General features: G+C 34.1%; 1 protein-coding gene across 1 annotated transcript in view; it reads left to right on the top strand.

Annotated features, from left to right (window-relative positions):
* The first annotated feature begins 9985 nt into the window (after positions 1-9985).
* The window catches only part of SPINK5 (serine peptidase inhibitor Kazal type 5), an 86859-nt gene continuing 74459 nt past the window's right edge, over positions 9986-22385 (top strand). The window contains exons 1-4 of the mRNA XM_056124737.1: positions 9986-10040; positions 11472-11503; positions 15389-15453; positions 17014-17077. Coding sequence (XP_055980712.1) covers positions 9986-10040; positions 11472-11503; positions 15389-15453; positions 17014-17077 — 216 coding nt within the window. The remainder of the gene's footprint in view (positions 10041-11471; positions 11504-15388; positions 15454-17013; positions 17078-22385) is intronic.

Raw genomic sequence — 22385 nt, 5'->3', positions numbered from 1 at the left:
ACCCATTGTGTTATCACTCCAGCCTCACTTTTAGCTATTATTTATGAAAATAAGTAATACTTTTAACCATTATTATTTTTTTATTGAGTTTTGTTCTTTTGCTTGCTAGTTTGCGGGAAACACCTTGCTCTACCTGGGGCTTACACCTGGTATTTTGCTCAGAGATCTCTCCAGATGGTACTCAGAAAACCTTACGTGGTGCCAGGGATTCCAACCGAGCATTGGTTACAGACAAGGTAAGATCTCTAACCCTGTAGCTCTGCCATGGTCGTTCTTTTTTATCACTGTTTTTTAGAAAGCATATGCCTTTAGTTTATAGTTTGCTGCAGGTTGACTTTAGATTGACCTTGCGACCACTCACTACTTTTAGACAAACCAATCCCAGGGGACCCACAGGAGTGAGTGGAATTGGTCCCAGCTGGCCTTGACCTCACTGCAGGCTGGCCCTGCAGCCCAGTGGGAAACTGACTGAAACCTGGAATAAAACCATTGACTCATTAAAAAAAAAAAAAGAAAAGAAATGAAAGTATATGCCTTTAAAGTTTTTCACATTTCTTGAGCTTGGAAGTTCATTGAGATTATTGGCATATTGTTTTATAGCTAGAGTGTATGTTTCATGATATTACTTCAAAAATTTTTTTGCCTCTCTTATACCTATCTTGGGGGATCAATGACATTTAAATGTCTGCTTTTATTGTCCAGAGCTCCATGTGACTCTCATTCTTAGCGATTTTTTCTCTCGAATATTTTGGATAGTTTCTATTATTTGTTATTTAATTCAAATAAATACATTAATCTTTTCTGTTTGTTTGTGGGGCATACATGGTAGTGCTCAGGGATTATTCCTGGCTCTGCACTCAGGGACCATATGTGGTACCAGGAATCAAGTCTAGATCAGTTGTGTGAAAAACAAGTAGACTACCTACTGTATTTTTGCTTTAATCATTAATCACTTTTATACTTAATTTAGCATCAATAATTAGTGGATCATTCACTTTACTGTCATTCTATTTCTTATGTCTCTATTTATAATTTTTAACCATATAGAATTTTTTTTCAGTTTTAATATCCCTGTCTTACATTGCTAATATTTTTGTTTGTTTGTTTTGCTTTGGCCAAGTTTTCTTAATGTCTATCTTAACAGTTTTGAGGGTCACACCCAGCAGTGCTTAAGGTCTACTCTTGGCAATACAAGGGGCACCATATGTGTGGCCAAAGATTGAACTGGACTTGACTGTATACAAGGCAAATGTCTAACCCCCTGTACTATATCCCTGACCCTACATGTTCTGTATTAGTTTTTATAAATTTTTATTCTCAGTTTTCTAGATTTTTATATCATCTTGTTTCTTTATTATGCTTTGAAATTTTTTTATTGAATGTCAAACATTGCTTAACTTTATTTTTCAGTGAAAAAAATTAGAACTATAATCTCTTACTATTGATATATAACCTTTTTCATACTCAGAAACTTATGAATCTTGAAGTTTTCCAGTTGTGGTTATTATTCATGAGTCTGTGTAAATATCAGATAATAGAAAATGACTTTTTTTAAATTTTAAGTGGTCTCTTGCATTTTTTCAGTCAGTCATCTATTCAATACTTCAGAATTAATCATACCTATGGAATTATCTTTGATAAATAAAAGCTAGTTTGTTGGTTTGTTACTTTAATTTTTTTTTGGTCACACCCTGCAATGCACAGGAGTTATTCCTGGCTTTACACTCAGGAATTATTCCTGGTGGTGCTCAGGGGATCATATGGAATGCTGGGAATCAAACACAGGTCAGCCGAGTGCAAGGCAAACGCCCTACCAACTGTGCTATCACTCCAGCTGAGTGTTACTTTAATTTAAGCAGCATTTTTTTCAACAGCCTAGAAAGTAAGTAGACATGTTCACACTCTCATTATTGTAACAAATGATATCAAATTTGACATAAAGAGCCAAATGTAATGAAAGAAAATCATGTGAATTTAACAGACTCGATACACAAGGTAAAATTTAGGTTATACTCACAAAGAAATGATTTAACTTTTTTTCGTTCACAATTCTCATTAACAAGTAAATTTAAACTGTGTGGTTGTCAGCAGCTTGACTAGTCTGTCATTGTATAACAGCTGAAAAAATACTGAGATGACTGAACTTTTTGTGATTTTTATAGATAAATAATTTTCCATTATACAACATATTAACAAAGCTATTTTAAGATGATTATTTAAAAGCTCATACAATTTCCATGAATAATTAGAACACAATTGTGTCTCATGAATAAGGAAATAAGTCCAGAGAATATAGATAAGTTAAGGCACTTACCTTTCTCCCAGCTATCTAGGTTCAATTCCTAGCACTATATATGGGCCCCAAATCCCACAGTTGGCTGTGGCCCCCAAATAAGAACAAACAAAATGAACAAGAAAATTAAGTATATGATAAGAATTTGTAAAGGGGACTCAGGTTGGTAGCTGAAGTGGAAGAGAACATGACTTGCATGTGAGACTCTGAGTCTGATCTCCGGCAACGAGAGTTTGATCATTCCAGTGGGTGTGACCCTAGTGCCCTCCTCACCCCGCCAGCCCCAAACGGCAATCATACTTTAGCATGTGTCTAATCAAAAATTGTATCCAAACTTCTAGTTAAATCCTAAGGAATGAAACTATATCACTATCTAGTACTAGAAACTTATTTTTAAAATGTTATAAATACTTGTATGTAATTCCTGAAGATATTAACTAAGTAGAAAAAAAATGCAATCATAAACTCCTGTATCAGCCTTCTTTCCCTACTTTTCTCTACTGGCAAAGGAAGAGAAGCAGAAATAAACAAATGAGACTGCTTCAAATTATAAAGCGTCTTCAAAATGAAGGAGATTTGCATCTGAAAAGAAAAAAGAGGTATCTTGCTAAACAGGAGAAGGCATTTACGTGTATATGCAGGAGGTTGGTCCAGAATTATCCATAAAACTCAACAATAAATCTAAAAAGAAAAGATTTTAAAATGGCCGTGTGACATCATATGTTACTCATAACCAGCAATACAGAACAAGTTGTCTAACGTTGCCTTTTCAGTAGATCTGAGTATTGGGGGGAAATTCCAAATAATAATGGTGGGACTGGTGTTGTAATATTGAATGTAGTCAAAGTAGATGTGGAAATTATCTGCATCACAGGCAGGGAGAGGGGTATAGTGGATTTTTTGGTGGTGGAAAATGTGCACTGGTGAAGGGATGGGTGTTTGATCATTGTATGACAGAAACTCAAACATGAAAGCTTTGTAACTGTTCTCACGGTGATTCAATAAATAAATTTAAATAAATAAATAAATAAATAAATAAAAGATTTTTAAAAAAATGGCCAGATGCCTCTGCTGAGGTTAAAGTGCTTGCCTCGGAGGTAGCTGACACAAATTTGACACCCATCCTCACACACAGTTCCCAAGCACCGACAGGAGTGATTCCTTAGCACAGAGCCAGGAGTTAAGTCTTAGGCTAAATTATTCTCATAAAGTGACCTAAATTAAAGTTTACTTGTAAAACCGAGTAGATTTTGCCTACACGGTAAATTTTCAGAGATAGTCTCCATTTTTAGTTTTAAAGTTTCTAAATTAAATTCTCCACCCATAAGCAGAGCTTACCTATCAAGTTCTCAATGGAATCACCAATTGCTTATCACAGTTTGCATGTCCAAAATTATAATTCCGCTATTGTTCTCAAATAACAAACCCTGGCAGTTCTTGGGGGCTTACTCATGGTTCTGTGTTCAGAAATCACTTTAAGTAGTACTTGGAAAACCATATGTGGTACCAGGCTTGGTTGCATGCCTTTATTTTCAGTGACTTAACATTCATGAAGGCCACTTCAAATAAGGTACATGATCTTGGAAAAGTTATCATCAAACTTCAATTTCTTTACCTGTAAAAAAAATACAAAATAAGATATGTTCTTTAGGCTTATACCTATCATTATATTATACCTATTGTTATGTTGTTATATCTATCACTTAGTGATGCACTGTGAATGCTAGTAACCTTTCTATTTCTTTGAAATATCTCAATAAAATTATTGAATATTTTTTCCTAAGTTTAATAAATCCAACAGTTTGCTTTACTTCTTATATATATGTATAAACACACAAATCTATTACAAATAAAATATATAATGTTGTCAGAATTTAGTATACTAATGAATTTAGGATATGTTCTGATTAATTAACCATAATTTTTTTAAAAACAAAAAGTTTTGAAAATCCACAGGCCTCTTTTCTTTCTTTTTTTTTATGTAGGGGTACTGCTATTTATCCAGCCACTGATTAGCTGATTGAATTGTGCATGAACTCCACCTTACTTTTTTTTCATTTTTTATAATTTTATTTATTGAATCACCGTAAGAGCTGTTACAAAGCTTTCAGGTCTAAGTCTTGGTCATACAGTGAAACACCTGTACCTTCACCAGTGCCCATTCTTCACTCCCAACAACCCCAGTGTACCCCCATCCCACACACTCCCCTTATCTGTGGAGCAGATGATTTTTACATTACTCTCTCTCTACTTTGATCACATTCAATATTTTGACACCAGACCCACCATTATTATTTGAGATTTTACCCCAACACTGAGATCTGCTAAAAAGGCAACAGTAGACAATTTGTTTTCTATTGCTGTTATGAGTAACATATGATGTCGCGTGGCTGCAGTAGTGGCCATGTGGTTTCAAAATTCCAAAATTTTAACACTTAAATCTGGAGGGATTTTTGCCCAAACCTCCTGGGTTCTGAGATTTGCTCCTGAGTCTCTGGGATCATGGCCGTTGAGCAGCTTGATCAGGAGCCAGAGAGGCAGTTCATGGGCCATGACTTGGGGTCTTGTTGGGGTGGGGAGGACAGGACCGGCTCCACCCCCGTCCCATGAGGCCCAAAATGTCTCATCTCTGTGGGCCCAAGTACAGGCCTCTTTTCTATAATCAGAATAAATCAGAAGAATTTTAGAGTTCACAAAATATTAGGTGATAGAATAGGGATTCAAAAAGCATCAATTGTAGGGAATAACTGGATATTATATTGAAGAATCAGATATACCCTTAAATACATACAACTTAATATTATTAAATACTAAACATTGAAACTTGTACCTGTTTAAATTTTAATCTGATAAAGGTAACTGACATTTATAAATAGCAGGATATGTGTACTTAGTAATCAAAAGTGCCCATCCTATTCTTAGATAAAGTGAGATGCTTATTACCGCAGCTTCTATTTGTTCCAGACAAATAGGAAGGAATTCTCAGAGGAGTAAGGTTAGGTGATCATGGGACAGTCCCAGTAGGAAAGTGGGTAAAGCTGTTTCTGAGTCAGTATGTTTCAAAAGGAGAGTACAGACATTATTTTTAATCATGGTCACTGCATAATTTTTTTAATAAGACATTTATGGGCATATGATTGTGTGTGTGCATATTTATGTGTATGTGTGTGTGTAAAAGCAAAGATTAGAGGAAAGAATCCCATTAGGAGTAGAATACTGTATCTGATTCAGAGTGCTATGAGGTCCAGGTTCTTTCTGAACTGTGTGAGAGGTTGACTCTAAGAGTCACAGAGACCTAGAGAATCTATTAGTGTTCAAGTGGAGTAAGTGGCAAGACTGGGATTGCCATGAAGGTAGTCTATGCTCTGGGGCTTGCTCATTAATGGTACTAATTTGGCAAGTAAAGAAAGGCTAACAAGACCTAATTTGCTACCTCACAGTATTGCATGAATAAACCAAGAAAGCAAATGAATAGCAAATTGTTGTGAAAGATTCAGAAGGTGACATACCTGGAAGGGATTATAGTTGTTTAGTAAACTATTGTGACTATCCAGGAAACCTTTGCATAGAAAATGAAAATATTTTAAAAATAAATATTTATCTTTGGATTCTGGAGATAAACTTTTTTCTCAGTTACGTTATTGGTGGGCTGGAGTGATAGCACAGTCGGTAGGGTGTTTGCCTTGCATGCGGCCGACCCCACCAACCCGGGTTTGATTCCCCTGTCCCTCTTGGAGAGCCTGGCAAGTTACCTAGAGTATCTTGCCCACACGGCAAAGCCTAGCAAGCTCCTCATGATGTATTCGACATGCCAAACACAGTAACAACAAGTCTCACAATGGAGACGTTACTGGGCCTGCTCAAACAAATCGAGGAACAATGGGAGGACAGTGGTACAATGCTACAGTGCTATGTTATTGATCTGTAAAATCATGTTTATTTTATAATTTGTATGTCTCCTTCTTCTGTGTAAATATCTTTGATGTGAATTCAGATTCTGGGCTTCTTGCTACCTATGCTAGAGTGTAATGTTTATATAATCTAGCTCCATTGCTTTTAACGTTTGTTTTAGGGCCAACTTGGCAATGTTCAGGTCTTATCCCTTGCTCTGTGAATAGGGATCACTCTCAGAGTTGCTCACGTGATGATATACGGTGTTGGAGATCAAAGCCATCATCAGCTACTTGCAAGGTAAGTGACCTACCCACTCTACTTTCTCTCTGGCTTCACTCATTACCCTTGAGCAGGGAAAGGTCCGCCATACTTGATAAATAATTTAAAGGACTGAATCAATGTTAGTAATTAGAATTTGAGATAAGTACTCTGTCAACCTAAATTAAATTTCCTAAACCCTCAAACCTATTTTTATTATTTATTTCTATTATATTAAAGGTTTTATTTTAGATTTTAATTCAAAATTGGTGTTTTTCTTAGAAATAAGAAGAACCCATTAATAGAGCATTTATGAATTGCCTCTAGTTTTCCAGCATTTTTGAAATGAAATAGAGAAAAGATTCTGATGTCAGGAGCAAACTGATATATGTTTCTAATGTGAGTGCTTACTGTATCTTCTCTAGGCTACCTTCTCTTGGAAGCAGGTTTCAGTTTCAAACTTTATATTCATCACTTCAGAAGGTTTTGCATGTCAATGAAAAACTTCTTCCTGTAAGAAGGAAACTGGTTCCTTTAAACTTTCCTCATAGCAAACATTCTTCAGAGATGCAATCACCTTTAGTTCCACCCTAGCCTAACATAAATTTGGGAATACTTACATTGGGCTAGATTTGTGATGCATCAGAGTATTTATCCAGTCACTAATTCTATTGTAAGACACTGCACTTTCCTTCCTATCAAAAATCACCACATGGTTGGCACATATTTAATACGATGTGACAGAACTGTTTAAAAAATGTACTGTATGTGAGTATTTAGAAGAACTTTTTAGTGATAGAAACAGAATCAATATCTATTGAAATTTAGTAATGTCTTTTAAAAGTTTTAAATATCTAATACTTTGATTTTTTTAGGTATTTTAGAATACAAATCACAGTTAAAAGAGTACTTGATGTTGGTTTTTATAATTTCACCTCATATTATGATGGGGATGTTATTCTTTGTTCAGTTAACTTAAATTTGCTTTAAGTTGACTTATCCCTTTTCAAGACGTGCTTATTTTTCATAGAGTTTTGTAAATTACCTAGTATATTGACATCATTGTCTGACAAGAACACAAAACCAACTATTTCGAACTATAGGGATTATCACATATACTTTGTATTATACAACATATATACACATGCATTATCACTAAACTTTATAACTATTGTATGTTGTAGTTATTATTAATTACTGTTGTATAGTTAGAAAACTTAGAGGAAAAAAATCACTCACCCAAAGCAATGCAACTAGTACTTTGTGAGTCAATGTTTGGACCAAGATCTACTCTGTACTAAAATCATACTGTTTCATTATATTATGTGGATGAGTAGTCTGGAATAAAAACAACTTTCCTGAGTCTTCATCTCATTCTCTTGGCATTAAGCTACGATGTATGTTAATTTCTTTCTTTATAAAAAAAATTATTTATTTATTTTTATCAAATCATCTTGAGATACACAGTTACAAAGTTTTCATGATTGTGTTTCAGTGATACAATGTTTCACCACCCCTCCCTTCAGCAGTGCACATTTCCCACCATCAATGTCCCTGATTTCCCTCCCACCTCCCTCCCCGCAGCCTGCCTTTATGGTAGGCAGTTTTCATCTTTCTCTCTTTCTCCTACCCTCTCTTTCTTTCTTTCCTTTTTGGGCTTTATGTATTCCATTTCATAAGGTATAACACAATTTTAACTTGAATTTTATGAACATGTATTTCACTAAATCATTGGATTTAACAAAGCTTTACATACCTTAAAACTAACTACTACATTTTTATAGAAAATAAATTACTTGTTGGGAGGAAGGAAACATTCTGATAACATTCTTAATATTGAGATCATCCCAAAGATGACTAGTCTTAGATCCATTTTCTGTAATAATCTTAACAGGGATGTGTGATCCCATAAAGACTCAGACTTTCCTTCTAACATTGTGAAAACCCTGGTTACTTTAACCCTTTGGCTCTTCCTTTTGTCATCTTTTCAAATTTCTTAGGAAGGCTGATTAAGCCAGTAAAGTAAGACAAGATTCTAAAAAAGCAAAACAAACAAACAAACTCTGTAGAGCCTAAGAAGGTTCTCAATGAGAGATTAGTTTCTCTAGTATAGATTCATATATTTTCAGGTTTTGGCCACAGCTGGTGATGTTCAGGATTTATTCCTGGCTCTGTGCTCAGGACTTATTCCTAGCAGTGCTCAGAGTATATGGAGACTGGGGACTGAATCTAGGTTGTCAGCATGCAAGGCAAGTGCTCTACCCACTCTACTATCATATTCCAGCCCTATTCATATTTTTAATATTTTATTTCTTCTTTATTCTTGGGGGACTCAGTCTTCTTGAATGACTAATTTGTGAAACAATATCTAAACTGAATTTAGGGAAAAATTATTGAACTGATTTTGGAGGGTCCATACCCGCTGTGCTCAGGGTATTTTATTCCTGGTTCTGTGTTCAGAAATTGGTGGGTTTTAGGGGACCAAATGTGATGCCAGGAATCAAGCCTGTGTACTGGGTCAGCTTGCCTGCTGAACTATTGCTCTAACCCCAAGAAATCAAATTTTTTTAAATTAATTTGGGCATTGATGGGATTTAAACTAAATTGGGAATTGAATGCTAAACCTTGGTTCTAATGTTTATCACTCTGGTATTGTGCCAGAGTCAAAAATGGCTCTAGAATGTACAAATATTCTTCAAAGTGAGAATTATAAGTTAGTTACGTAAAAACTTTGATTCATAAAGTTTCTGCCATTATTTATGATGGGGAAGGATTGGATGGAGAGAAAAATGCTGAAATGCAGGGTTCTTTTAAGTACCACCTCTGCTTTTTTCCTTTCTAAACTATGCTATTGGGAATACCATTAATTCTTATCTGAATTTTCATTAACGTAATGGTAAAATTTTTACAAGTTTATTTCTTAGGATACCTTAAATGATTTTTGAACAATGACACGGAATAGACACTTCAGAAGATGCCGAAAGAAACAACAAGAATTATAATTCTTGATTCCCTGACCATAAGTAGATTTCTTCAGATATGAATATCATGAATATCTTTTGATCTTTACCCAAATGGTAGAATTATCAATCTCTCCTTTCCCCCCATCTTACCTTTCACTTATGAATGGAGTCCAGTTACACATGTCTATCTATGAGGCAAAAAATCAGATGTTGCTGAGGAATTCACTTCTAAGATAGAACTATGAAAATCAAAGGCTGCTTAGAATCCTTGAATTCAATCTATCACTTTATGTGAGAGATGTGATAACACACACACACACACACACACACTCACACAGACACACAGACACACACACACACACAAAGTATCTCAGGAACAGACTTTGTTCAACTTCGTTCAGCTTCAACAGGAACAATGATAGAAGCAGACCTGATCAACTGGTTCTGTGTTGGTCATAGGACAGTGTGTGGGTGAGGAGATATAAGAAGTGAGCTGCATCTCTGAGTTCAGTCTTAGAGTACCAGCAGGTGAGCAATGCACGGAGCAGACTTATAACCGACTTACATCATCTTCAACATGAAGATAAACACAGTTCCAATTCTTCTGACCCTGGCTCTTTGCCTCACACAAGGTGAGCAATTTACATGCAATTTAAGACTTTTGCCACATATGACAAAACCTTGGGCAGGTATTTGTATATTCTTTCTTCCTCCCTAAATATATGCGAGTGTGTGTATATTCACAAAAGATCTTGACAGTTACAAAGTTTTAAAGAATTTCATATCAGATTTTGTGACTGTGTTGTAATTTTCAGATGTAACATGTAGCTTGAGAACATTTGAATTTTTAAAAGCATTTTTATTTAATTAACATTTTACAGCTATACATAAATATACAAAATATATTGGCTTCAGTTGTATATCATTATAGTTTGACACCTGCAGATGCAACATTCTGAGCACCACAACAATTTAATTTATAGTGACAATCTGAATTTTATCTGAGAAATTCATTTATTAAACTTTCATCTCAGAAATTCTTTAATTAATCCTGTATTAGTCCTGAAAGCTTAAAGATTCTTTTTCATCTCATACTCACCCAAATATAAATTATACTGAGATGTTGAATATTTTGTACATGTGATAAAACATAAATTTTTACTTATAACAATTAGGTATTACATATAAACAGTTTTATGCTACATATGTATTTATGGTATATATAGTGCTATATATGTGTCTAGATAATATATTTATAAATAAAATATTCAAAAATAAAATGTAATGACATACTTTTATCTTAAAGTAGTAGTGCCTTATAGTATATTTTACTTTTGTGCTTTCAGTCATCAAATGGAGAAAGTATTTCTCCCAATGTAAGGGACTTTAATGTGAATAGGAAGTAGATTGTAGATTTTTTATATGAATTTGAAGGAGATAAATTGCTAGTTTTATCTTATTCTGAACAACTGCATTTTTAAAAAGGAATTATCAGAGATGGAGAGTCAGAAGCTCATTAGACACAAATAATGTTCACTTTTCTAAAATAAGTGTGTGTAAGTTTAAAAAAAGAGGAATTTGTTAATAAAAGTCTATGACTTTAATCTTAATTATTTGATATTTAATTTTTATTACTGTAATTAGGATGCAAATGATCAGATTTCAGAGCTTTATACATATATATTATATCAACTTTATACTATATTATAATTTAAAATAATATGTATATTTTGTATGTATTCTAGATTACAATTTAAGAGGTTTTTCTGCCATACTTTGTTCTGAAAGAATATTTTAGACATTAGCTATTTTGATGGAGTTAGAAAGCACATGCACGTGATTTTTGGAAGCAATTGGACCTTTTATGATTAGACCATTTTTTTATAATCTTCTGATGATAACCCTCATTTTATTTGTCATAATAATTTTTATTGTGTTCAAAAGCAATTTGTGGTTTTACAACATAGTGTCATTAAAGAAAGTAAGAATTCACTGTATTTAGTGAATTATTTTTTATTTCTTAAATATTTTGCTTTCCCTTAATTTTGGTTTCTGTATTTTAGTCCCAGATGCTGCCAGTGAGGATGGAAATCAGGTTAGTCCTGCTGCTTCTGTTCATCCCCATCCAAGATCCCTAAAGAAATATGATTTGTGGCCAACACCTTCATGTTAATAATACAAAGATATTGTGCTGAAAATGTTCTAATAGCTTTTGTTAAAAGGATTGAAACATGAATCAGTAAATGAATCACAAATACACACGCAAAGTATTTTGAATGTCTTCAAGAAATAGTTTGTGTGCTAAAGGAGTGCTTTTACAATTCCACAAAGAATTATTGTTGTTTAATGAAACATCTGAAAAAGTTATGACATGTAGTAAGCTTAAGTAAATTTCTCAATATTGTTATGTAAAAAAGAGGTCATCTATGTTCTGTGCACAGTATATCTATTCCATCCAATAAATATGCATTGAGCTTTCATGATGTTATAGAACCTTTTTGAAGTGCTGTAATAAGCTAAAGAAAACAAGTAATAATGTAATTCTCATAAAAATGAAATCTTAGTGGAAGAGAGTAGGCAATTAAAATCATTTAATGAAATGTATAAGACATTTAAAAATAATGTTGAGGGAAATTAATGGAATGGAAGATAGAAATTTGGGGTTTTGTATTTTCTCAAATATATTGAGTCCTTTTTAGTAACAAAGTATGTCTTGTAAACATAAACCAGAACAACCTGGAAAAGCCCTGTCATAATCTGCAGACAGCTTTACCCTACCCTAAAATCTGTCCTCTTGAAAGGATTATTATGAAGCTCAAAGCAACCTTGTTAGTGCTCTCAAGAGAAGGGTGACAGATTTTGTTATGAAGTATGAGGAGCAACAATAGAAGACAAACAGCTAGAACACAGTCAGTGAAAAAAAAACCAGCAAAGACTTGGCCCTGGAGGGTTCCCTTATTTTCTGAGGGACGTGGAAAAAATAAAAGCACAAATAAAATACAAGCCAAAGACTGGCGGTGAAGTTGCTAAATAAAGAGTTGCTGAAAGTCATCTTCTGTATTCTGGGAAATGCCTTTTTAAACTGTATATGCACTTGCTTGACACTCTAAAATTAGAATTATCTAATTAGAATTATTTTCCCTTTTTCCCCCAAGAGAAAGCTGAAAGATTACTTTTGATTTTTTTGTGGCCTTTTACAGTTTTTCATTTTTAATCGGTCACTTAAAATTATTTAAAAGTTTATTCTAGTATTATAAAAGCTCCCCATGGCACATTTGATATGCCTAAAACAGTAACAACAAATCTCACAATGGAGATGTTACTGGTGCCTGCTGTAGCAAATCGATGAACAACAGGAGGACAGTGCTACAGTGCTACAGTATTATAAATTTTTGTTTTAAATACTTTATGATATACCACACAAGGGGTATATTTCTGTTATAGTGACTCCGTAATATTTTAGGATGCTGTCACAAAATCTTTCTTAGACTTTCCACAATGAGTATATCCAGCAAACTAAGCAGTTATTACAGTATTTATATAAGACATTACATACAGAATTATAGATCAAACATATCTCAAGAAGCTTAGTTGCCATTCTGTTGCCAGAAATTATTACCGTGCTACTCAGATAAGATCACTGAGGTGATAGTAATCTTAGAGATATTTCAGTAGGCCATCCATAACACAATTTCCCAGGACTGGTCTCTAATATTGTTTGTTATTCTTCATCATTAATCATTATGAAAGTGTTACCAACTATTTCCCATGTACAGTAACCTAGATTAGACTCATTATTATCCATTCTATGGTAAGCACCATTTAGGGAGTGATCTGCTTTCTTATCCAACAGCACCTAGCAAAGTATAGTAATTTAAAATTTTTCAGTTGCAAGAATCTTTGATACAAGATTTTTTTTCTTTTGTAAAATCAAAACAAGAAGCCTTACATCTGCTTTGGAGACCCAGTGGCTATTTGGGAATATAATATTTGAAATCAAGTACTGAAAACATGTGGTTTATTTTAGGATCCTAGAAAAAAAGTGAATGACATATAGCAGGCATTCAGTTAGATGTATCAAATGAACAAATGAAAGGAAAGCCTTTTCAAAATTTCTATTTTATTATTGAACACGGTTTCTTCTCTCTTTAGACTTGACACAGTACTACCATAGGAATTTACAAAAACAAACACACAAAAACAAAATCAAGAATAGCGTACCATGTCTTTTGTTTTTTTGTTTTTGGTATTGTGCTTCCCAAGTAGTGCTCACAGGACCTGGCTGCTTGTAAATGTGAACTTTCAGGGGCTGGAGTGATAGTACAGCAGTTAGTGTGTCTGCCTTGCATGTGGCCGACCTGGATTCGATCCCTGGCTTCCCACACGGTCCCCCAAGCACCGCCGGGAGTGATTTCTGAGTGCAGAGCCTGGAGTAACCCCTAAGCATCACTGGGTGTGACCCAAAAAGAAAAAAAAAGAAAGTGAACTTTGATATAGTAAATCAGGTCTTTTGACCGAGTTGTTCAAGATATTTTTATTTTTACTGTCTAATGAATCTTTATAATATGAGGTTGAAATATATGAGAGTTCAGTGTTGTTTATCTGTACAATTGAGTGAATGTCTTCTGTATGAACAAAGGATTAGTGGTCATAGATATTATTGGAAAAAAAGAAATTATTTTACTTTAGTATAACTCCTGGTGGTGCTTGGAGGACACATGTGGAGTCAGTTATAAAATCAGGGCCTATCTTGTGTAAGGTAAGTGCCTTAACATTTGCATAATCTCTCCAGCCCCATCAGAGAAGTGATTTTTCATTTTTTTAAACCTTCTTTTTTTGAGACAATATTGCATTACAATATTGTATATCTTTGAAAGGAACACTTTCACACTTTTTGAAAATAAGTGTTTCCACAGCACATTTGTTCACAAAGGGCCACTATCTTATTAACACGAAAATACCTTTGATAAAGTTTCAGTAGCACTGTAGCACTGTCCTCCCATTGTTCATCTATTTGCTCGAGCTGGCCCAGTAACGTCTCCACTGTGAGACTTGTTGTTACTGTGTTTGGCATATCGAATACATCACGGGTAGCTTGCCTGGCTTTGCCGTGCGGGCAAGATACTCTCAGTAGCTTTCCAGGCTTTCCAAGAGGGGTGGAGGAATTGAACCCGGGTCGGTAGGGCTGGCTGCATGCAAGGCAAATGCACTACTGCTGTGCTATCGCTCCAGTAAATACATTTTCTTCTTTTTGTAGGAAACTTGCAATGAATTTCGGGCATTGATGAAAAATGGAAAACTGTTGTGTTCTCAAGAGCAGCCCTCTTATGATAGTCCTGGTGGACTAAACTTCATCAATAGATGTGTCTCATGCAAAGTGATACTGTAAGTAAAAGTTCTCTTTCTTTCCTGAGTATGAATTAGCAGCCATTCTGGGAATTTTTTTTCTCGTCAGACATATTTAAAGATATTTTTATTTTCAGTCAGATATATTTTTCCAATTAAAAGCAGTTAAAATAATAATGCTTAGCAGTTTACTCTGATAAAGTTGAATAAGTGCCACCTACCTGAAAAGATTCTTATCACTCAAATGATATTCCAAGACATCCCAGAGAGTGTAGTAATTAGAGCTTAGGTGGCACTTTTGGTCTTTTATAGGATATCATCTCTCTTCTCCTCTCTCTCCACACACACTTTATTTAAACATCATGGTTTACAGAGTTGTTTGCGATGATTTGTTACAGGCATTCAATATTCCAACACCAATCTTACCATCACTGTCATCTTCCCTCCACCATTGTCTACTTTTTTCCCACCACCCCTCTAGCCTGCTTCAGTGGTAGATCCACAATGAATAGAACATCATCTTTTGAGGTTTAGTTCCACTTTGAGTTTTTTTGTCTATAAGATGGAAAAAATAAAAACAAGTTAGGAAAGTCAGATTTCCTGGGCCTGTTAAGACCCAACTCTTTGTCCCCAGGGTGCTGAGAAAAACTCCTTGGGCATGATGCCAAACTCCCAGTGGCAGCAATCCAACAGAAGGATGTAACTGGTTCTACCTTAGACTCTATGAACTGCCAGTGTTTTCTTTTTCCTTACTAGATGCTTTCTTTTTAATACTTTGGCCAGAGAAGAGGGAAAAGTGTTTTTTCTCTATTAAAATATCAGAGTAGAAGTGTAACTCTGATGAATACAAGGCCCCAAATATGGAAATGCTTCTTAGTATAGAAAAACAACTGTTCAGAGGGGATAGTAAGGAGACAGTGTTGAATAGATATGCTTTTATTACTAAATCTTGGAACAATAATAAATCTTAAGCAAGGGTTGAATGTTGTTTCCAACTCTTTGCTTTCAGAATTAGTGTCAAAAAATTTACCTACATATCTGCAGTGCTTACAAACCTGATCTCTCTCCTCTAGCACCTAAAGAAGCTTGAATTATCCATTGCAAATCCATTATATCTAAGACTCCTAATTTTGTTTTGAACAGGGATATTATTCTCACTTTCTGACCACCATCCAAACTCAACACTGGTGCCACTCCAACTCTAAGCTTACCCTTTTAAGATAATTGTGTTATAATGAGCTTTTAAATATCAGGTTAGTGTGTGTCAAGGAATTTAATTTCACATGGTGAAAAATATTAGGATAATAAAGTGCTTATCATAGGCACTACTTCTAGAGAAGAGACTGAGAAGATTAATCAAACTAGAATGAACTGAGGATGGGGGAGGCTCAGGGTAAAATGAATGATTATTTTCCTATCCTTTTGAAAACAAAATATAAAGAAGCAAAGTATAATAGTATATATTATTTGGAATAAAGTTGTTTTATTCTTTTTAAACAGAATGTTGTAGGATACTACTACTGTGAATTTAATGAATTTACTGAAAAATAATTTTAAACACAGAATGCCTTAAGGCATGCAACAATTTGTACTTTGAAGTTATTTGTTCAATTATTACTTCTTTTCCTCCCAGATAAATCGTGTTATAATAAACTTGGTTTCTTCATTTGGAAATAAGGGAATTGAGAAGAGCAGTCAAAGTAACCTTAAATTGTCAATTTTCTCGTGAGGGTTCTTGGAAGGAAAACAAGGAGGAAGACTTTGGCTCACTGTAAATAATAGAGTTTCAAAGAGCACATTCCAATAACACAGTTGGCTTTTAGAGTTTTTGACTGCCTAGGTGTTAAAAGTATGTTAAGGAAAGGTCTGTTATATAATTAAATGCAGAGCTGCTTGTCATCAACAGAATCATATTTAAAATATTTGGCATTAAAGAGAAACTTTTTTTTTGGCTTTTTGGGTCACACAGGGATTACTCCTGGCTCTGCACTCAGGAACTACCCCTGGCGGTGCTCAGGGGACCAAATGGGATGCTGGTAATTAAACCCGGGTTGGCCAGTCCAAGGCAAATGCCCTACCAACTGTGCTATTGCTCCAGCCCTATTAAGGAGAAACTTGAGGTATCTGTGCTCATTTCTGAACATACCTCAGACTGGGCTGAGGAAAAATATCAAAACTAAGTTAACTTTTTTAATCTATTTGCCTGAGAACTTGCCAAGAAAGTTTAATATATATCATTTCTTTTTCTCTCTCTCTCAGAGAAAAAGAGGCAAAATCTGAGGAAAAGGCCAGACTTTCAGCAAGAGATACTACCCCAGCCAAGGTGAGACTATTTTGAGTAAACTTGTCATATTTGCTGTCAAGATTTGTTTGATTGTATTTAGAACTATGTGCTTTATTTCCTAATTACTAGGTCATCCTTATTGTGGAGCCAGCTACTTAGAAGGGAGGGGACATGGCTTAGTCCAGGGGTAGGCTGGTACAGTTTGTACATAGGCCCAACCCCGTGACCCAACTCTTGAAAACACTTAAACACATTAGGCACTGACAGACTCAGAAACGGAAAAGCCAGTATGACATCTGCCTGCCACGATCATTTCTCATCCCTCTTGTCCTATCTTAATCCAACAAGAAACTTCACAGACTGTGGAAGTTTAATTCTCAGTTCTTACTTTTGTCTGTATCACTTGAACAAATTTCATCTATGAAGTGAAACTAAGTTTAAAGAGTCAGCTACAGTGTTAGTAGGCACTTGACTCATTTTTTTATTTTCTTTTTTTCCCCTTTGCTTCCTAATGCAAATCTCTTCCAGCACCTAAAGAGTTTCCCTATTTCAGCTAAATTTTCTCTTTTTACCTATTGATATTCAGGCAAATAATTGCTTGGAAAAAGAATTTTGTGATTTAAAAAAAAAGTCAATGATATAAAATGAAGAAATTGCGCAGATGCAAACCACAATACAGCATTTCATTTAATAAGGACTTTAAAAAATTTATACACAAAATAAAACTATATTAGATTGGGAGTAGTTTCTGGTCTATAATACTTCGCAGTAAATCATTGACAAAGCTGGAGCTATCGCCAGATACTCTAGCTATTCATCACAGAAGGTCTCCTATATAGCTTTTGATTCAGTATCTTCTTTCTCTTCCTCCTCTCCTGTCTGTGACACATAATTAAAATAATCAACCAGGACAGGCACACCCAAATTTCTTTAACATCACAGGTCTAATCAACCTAGTATCTTCCTTGTCAGTGCTACTCAGGAATGCCTGAGAACCTCAGCCTCCGTAGTAAATCTTGTTCATCATGTTCTTTGGCTGGCCTCTACCAGTCTCACTTTTAAAACAGAAATAGAATGTTGTATGCCTAAATTATAATTTTACCTTGAAATAAAATTCTCACAGTTCCATATTGTGCCCACAAAGAACTACTTATTTATAAATTAAGGCAGTTAATTTTTGACGTTGTGTCTTTCAACTATATATTTTTACTTCTTTGTGTTTACATTTAATTTATTCAACTACTATGCTTTTGCTGTTAATTTACTCTGCAGCATAAAAGCACAACTGTCTCCTTTCTCTGTTTAGATTTCTCCCATCAAGTTATTCCTGATTCTAATTCTCAGGATAACCGTCTTAATCCATTCAAAAATATTCATACCTCCGATAGCCTTTCTTTCTCTCTTGCATCATCAATTTCTTCTTCACAAGTATTTCTCACATTCTTTCATAGATGAGGGACTAGATGTCCATCAACATTTGATATTGTCTCCAAGATATATTTCAAATTTGAATTCTTTTTGACATTTCTGTTTGTCACCCTCTACAACCTCTGTAATTTCTCATCTCTACATCTTTAATTCATTAAAATTTTGTTTTTAATAGATTAATTGACTTATTCAGTGTTTCTCATTGATTTAAGTTATCAACTTTATAATAAATAAGTTCCTATGTATGTGCATGTGATTTTGAATTCCCAATTCTGCTCAGATTATCTTCTGCTCAGATTACTTTAAGAACAAATAAAGGAGAGACTGGAGCAATAGCACATTGGGTAGGGCGTTTGCCTTGCACGTGACTGACCCAGGTTCAATTCCCAGCATCCTATGTGGTCCCCTTAGCTCCGCCAGGAGTAATTTTCCTGAGTGCAGAGCCAGGAACAACATCTGTGCATCGCCAGGGGTGACCCAAAAAGCCAAAAAAAAAGTAAAAGAACTAATTAAGCAGTCTTATCTCTAGCTTTTTTATTTCAAACTTGGCTTACTTATGCTTAGATGTATTTTTTCCATCTTAGTATAAATAAAGTTTGCTGAATTTATGACAGGATCAATTTGACTACAGGATCTCAATTTGAGTAGAATTTACTATCTATAATAGCAACGTGATCAACTCAAAGGTATAAAATACCTTGTAATTAATATATTTCTAGATAATTTTTACAATTATTCCTGACATCTAGAAAATTCATGGTTTTAATGTTGCTGTAGTAATATTCTTTTTGTTTGTTGTATTTCTATCATTTTTTAGAAAAAGTCCACTGATATTTTTAGTTTATCTTATATTAAACAACTTTTTGATATCTGTAAATTCTGATAGATTATCAATTCTGTTTTTCTTGGTAGTTGATATCATCTGCATATACAGAAACCTTATAACTCACTTTTTCAATCATATCATTTTTATTTATTTTTCCTTACATGTCATTAGGAAGAATATTGTTTAATAGTTAATTGATAACAACAATAATAAACATCAAATTAGCCTCTCTCTATATGTATGTGTTACACTTCTCCATTAAATATAATGTTTAGCATATATTGTTCTTTTTTATCTTTAACAAGATAGGACGTTTCTGTTATTAGTTTTCTAAAATACCTTCTGTGAAAACTTTGAAACAATATTCTGATTTTTCTATTTAATATATTAATGTATTAATGCAACAAATTTTAGATAAATTTACTACTGTTAAAAAGTCCACTTTTTAGGGTATAAAATTCTTAACCATAGCATATTCATTTAATATGTATTAAATTTGAATTGCTAATTTGGTATTTAGAGATGTTTAAACATATATAAATGATCTTTTACTTTTTTCTTCTTAATATTTATCTAAAGTTACATTGAGGAGTGTCACTTTAGACTTTGATTTAATTAGAAAATCAACAAATTCTCTTCTCCTAAGCAACTATATAAACTATATAAAACTGCAAAATTGACCAAACAGTTATTTTAACCCTCTGGAAATTCATCAGAGCCTGTGTGTGATAAATCAGTCATAAAACTAGAGACCAACTTTGTATAAAAGTGGAAGGGGGGTGTCTTTAGTGTTCTAATTTAGGGTTATCCTTATCTTACCTCTATTACTTGGCTGAATAAAAGATCAACTAAGCAAGGCAGACAACTATTGAAAGGAGTTTGTCAAATTTTGAGTAAGAGACAATATTCATACCTGGATATATGTTCAGTGGTAGTTCTGGTTTTCACCAAGAATAAAGAGGAGAACCTGAAGTTGTAGCAAGGTTGGGGCAGTCATATTTCTGACTACTTCTTTATACCTGGTAGCAGAAACTAAGAGAAACTAAATTACAGGCAAGCACATAATAATTCCAGGCAACCCCATTGATGTATATAAAAATCACAATGTAAAGTAAATGCAAACATGAACATAAAATGGCCTGAACAGTGAATTCCCTCCCCTATAAACATAGCTCTATTTTCAGAGCACAGAAGACTTAATGATTTGAGATTTTTGAGAATAAACTGTGTTCAATCATTGCCTGCCTGATAAATTATACAACTGGAAGAGAGTCAGAATCTAGAGTCAGGTGTGAAAAATGAAAAACTATAAATATTTAAGCTGGTACAGAACTAGGTTTACAGAGATTTAGTCCAGCCAAAATACGAACAAACAATAAAGTGAAAGTAATTTTTAGAGTAAAATCATAATCCTGAGTAGGTATAAAATATTATGTAAAGTGCTAAAGAAGATAGTTTCAGAGATTAAAACATTTGTCTTGCATGCAGCCAACCCAGGTTCAATCCCTGACACCACATAGTCCCCTAAAAGTGATCCAGTAGACCCTCAGCGTCACTCTGCGTGTGACCCAATAATCTTCACTCAAAAGAAGCTTTTTTTCGGTTGGGATGTGGCCCAGTAGTAGACCACTTAGATGTAAGAGATCTGAATTCAATTCCTAGCAGTTCAAAATAAAAGATCTAAAACATTCTGTTTCCACCCAAAATTATAAAAGACAACATAATTTGAATGTATTATTCATAGTTGGGGAAAATAAGTTACCAATGAAAACTGTATCTGACATGTCAGAGGTGACAAAGATTAAAAATGGTTATTTTAAAAGTTTCCAAACACTAATATTTGAAGAATTGTAAGAAATTATGAAATCAATAAATTAATAAATAGATATTTTAATGAGGAAATAGTAAGATTTATCACAACTGAAAACTCTAAAGCTGAAGAACACAGTAACAATGAAATTTTCAATAAAGGACTGGGAGGTAGTAGAGAGTTTAAGGTGCCTACAACATGCCCCATGGTCCTCTAAGCCTCACTGGGTGTAGCCGCTGAAGGCCTCTGGCGCTGCCAGAGTTCCCATGAATCCTCAGCTCTCCAGGGCCTAAGCAATGCAACACCTTGCATTGAACTATTGGCCTGGTTGGCCAAGAATCACTTGTAGGCCCCAGGTCCCCCTGTGAAGTTCCCCTTTTCTCATAAATAGAAAAGTTTAAAAGAATGTCTAAAAATAAGCTCTGAGAGAGCATAAAATGTAACAATAAATTTTAAAATTATTGATAAATTAATAAATGAGAAGTTCCCCTTTTCTCACAAATAGAAAAATTCAGTAGGATACCTAGAATAAATTATGAGATAGCATAAAATATAGTAAAAATATAATAATAGATCTGTAAAAATTAACAGTGGAATTGTGTATAAATTATAGAAAAAAATGATTTAAATTGAATAGAGAGACCTTGAGATAACAAGCAAGTCAGTACATGGGAATGCTTGTAGACAAAAAAATTTATAATAGCTTTGATCCCCTGTGGAGAGTATCAGAAGTAAAAAGCATAAGAGTATTGCAAAAACAAATAAAAGCATAGTGAATGTAACTGTATTACTTGCTTTATTAGGTGTGAATTTTAAACATCCCAATCAAAAGACAAATTGCATATAATAAAAATCTATAGACTATATCATAAGTTCTACTTAGCTTCAAAGACACAAAGAGTTTTAAATAATGTCACTAAGACACCATGCCAAATGCAATCATAAAAGCTAAGAATTTCCTCTATTTTATGTAACAAAATAGGTATTAAGACACATGATGGTAGTAGAGACAAGGGAAATTTTAAGGATTATCAATTCAACAAAAGATAAGAATTATAACATGTATCAACTAATCAATACTTAAAAACTGTGTAAATAGTGTGAGTTAACATTATTATAAGCATGTGTCCCAAAGTTTAGTAAGTAAATATTTTTAAAGAGGAATAAAATGGACAATATGACAGTAATAGTTGAGGGGTCAGAGAGATAGTATAATAGGTAAGGTATTTGCCTCACATGTGGTTGACTCTGGTTTGAACCCCTCCACCACAACTGGTACCCCA

The sequence above is a fragment of the Sorex fumeus genome, unplaced genomic scaffold (assembly GCF_029834395.1).
Source record: "Sorex fumeus unplaced genomic scaffold, SorFum_2.1 ptg000051l, whole genome shotgun sequence".
Classification (NCBI taxonomy): Eukaryota; Metazoa; Chordata; class Mammalia; order Eulipotyphla; family Soricidae; genus Sorex; species Sorex fumeus.
The sequence above is the reverse complement of the archived record's forward strand: the minus strand, read 5'-3'. Positions and strand labels throughout refer to the sequence as shown.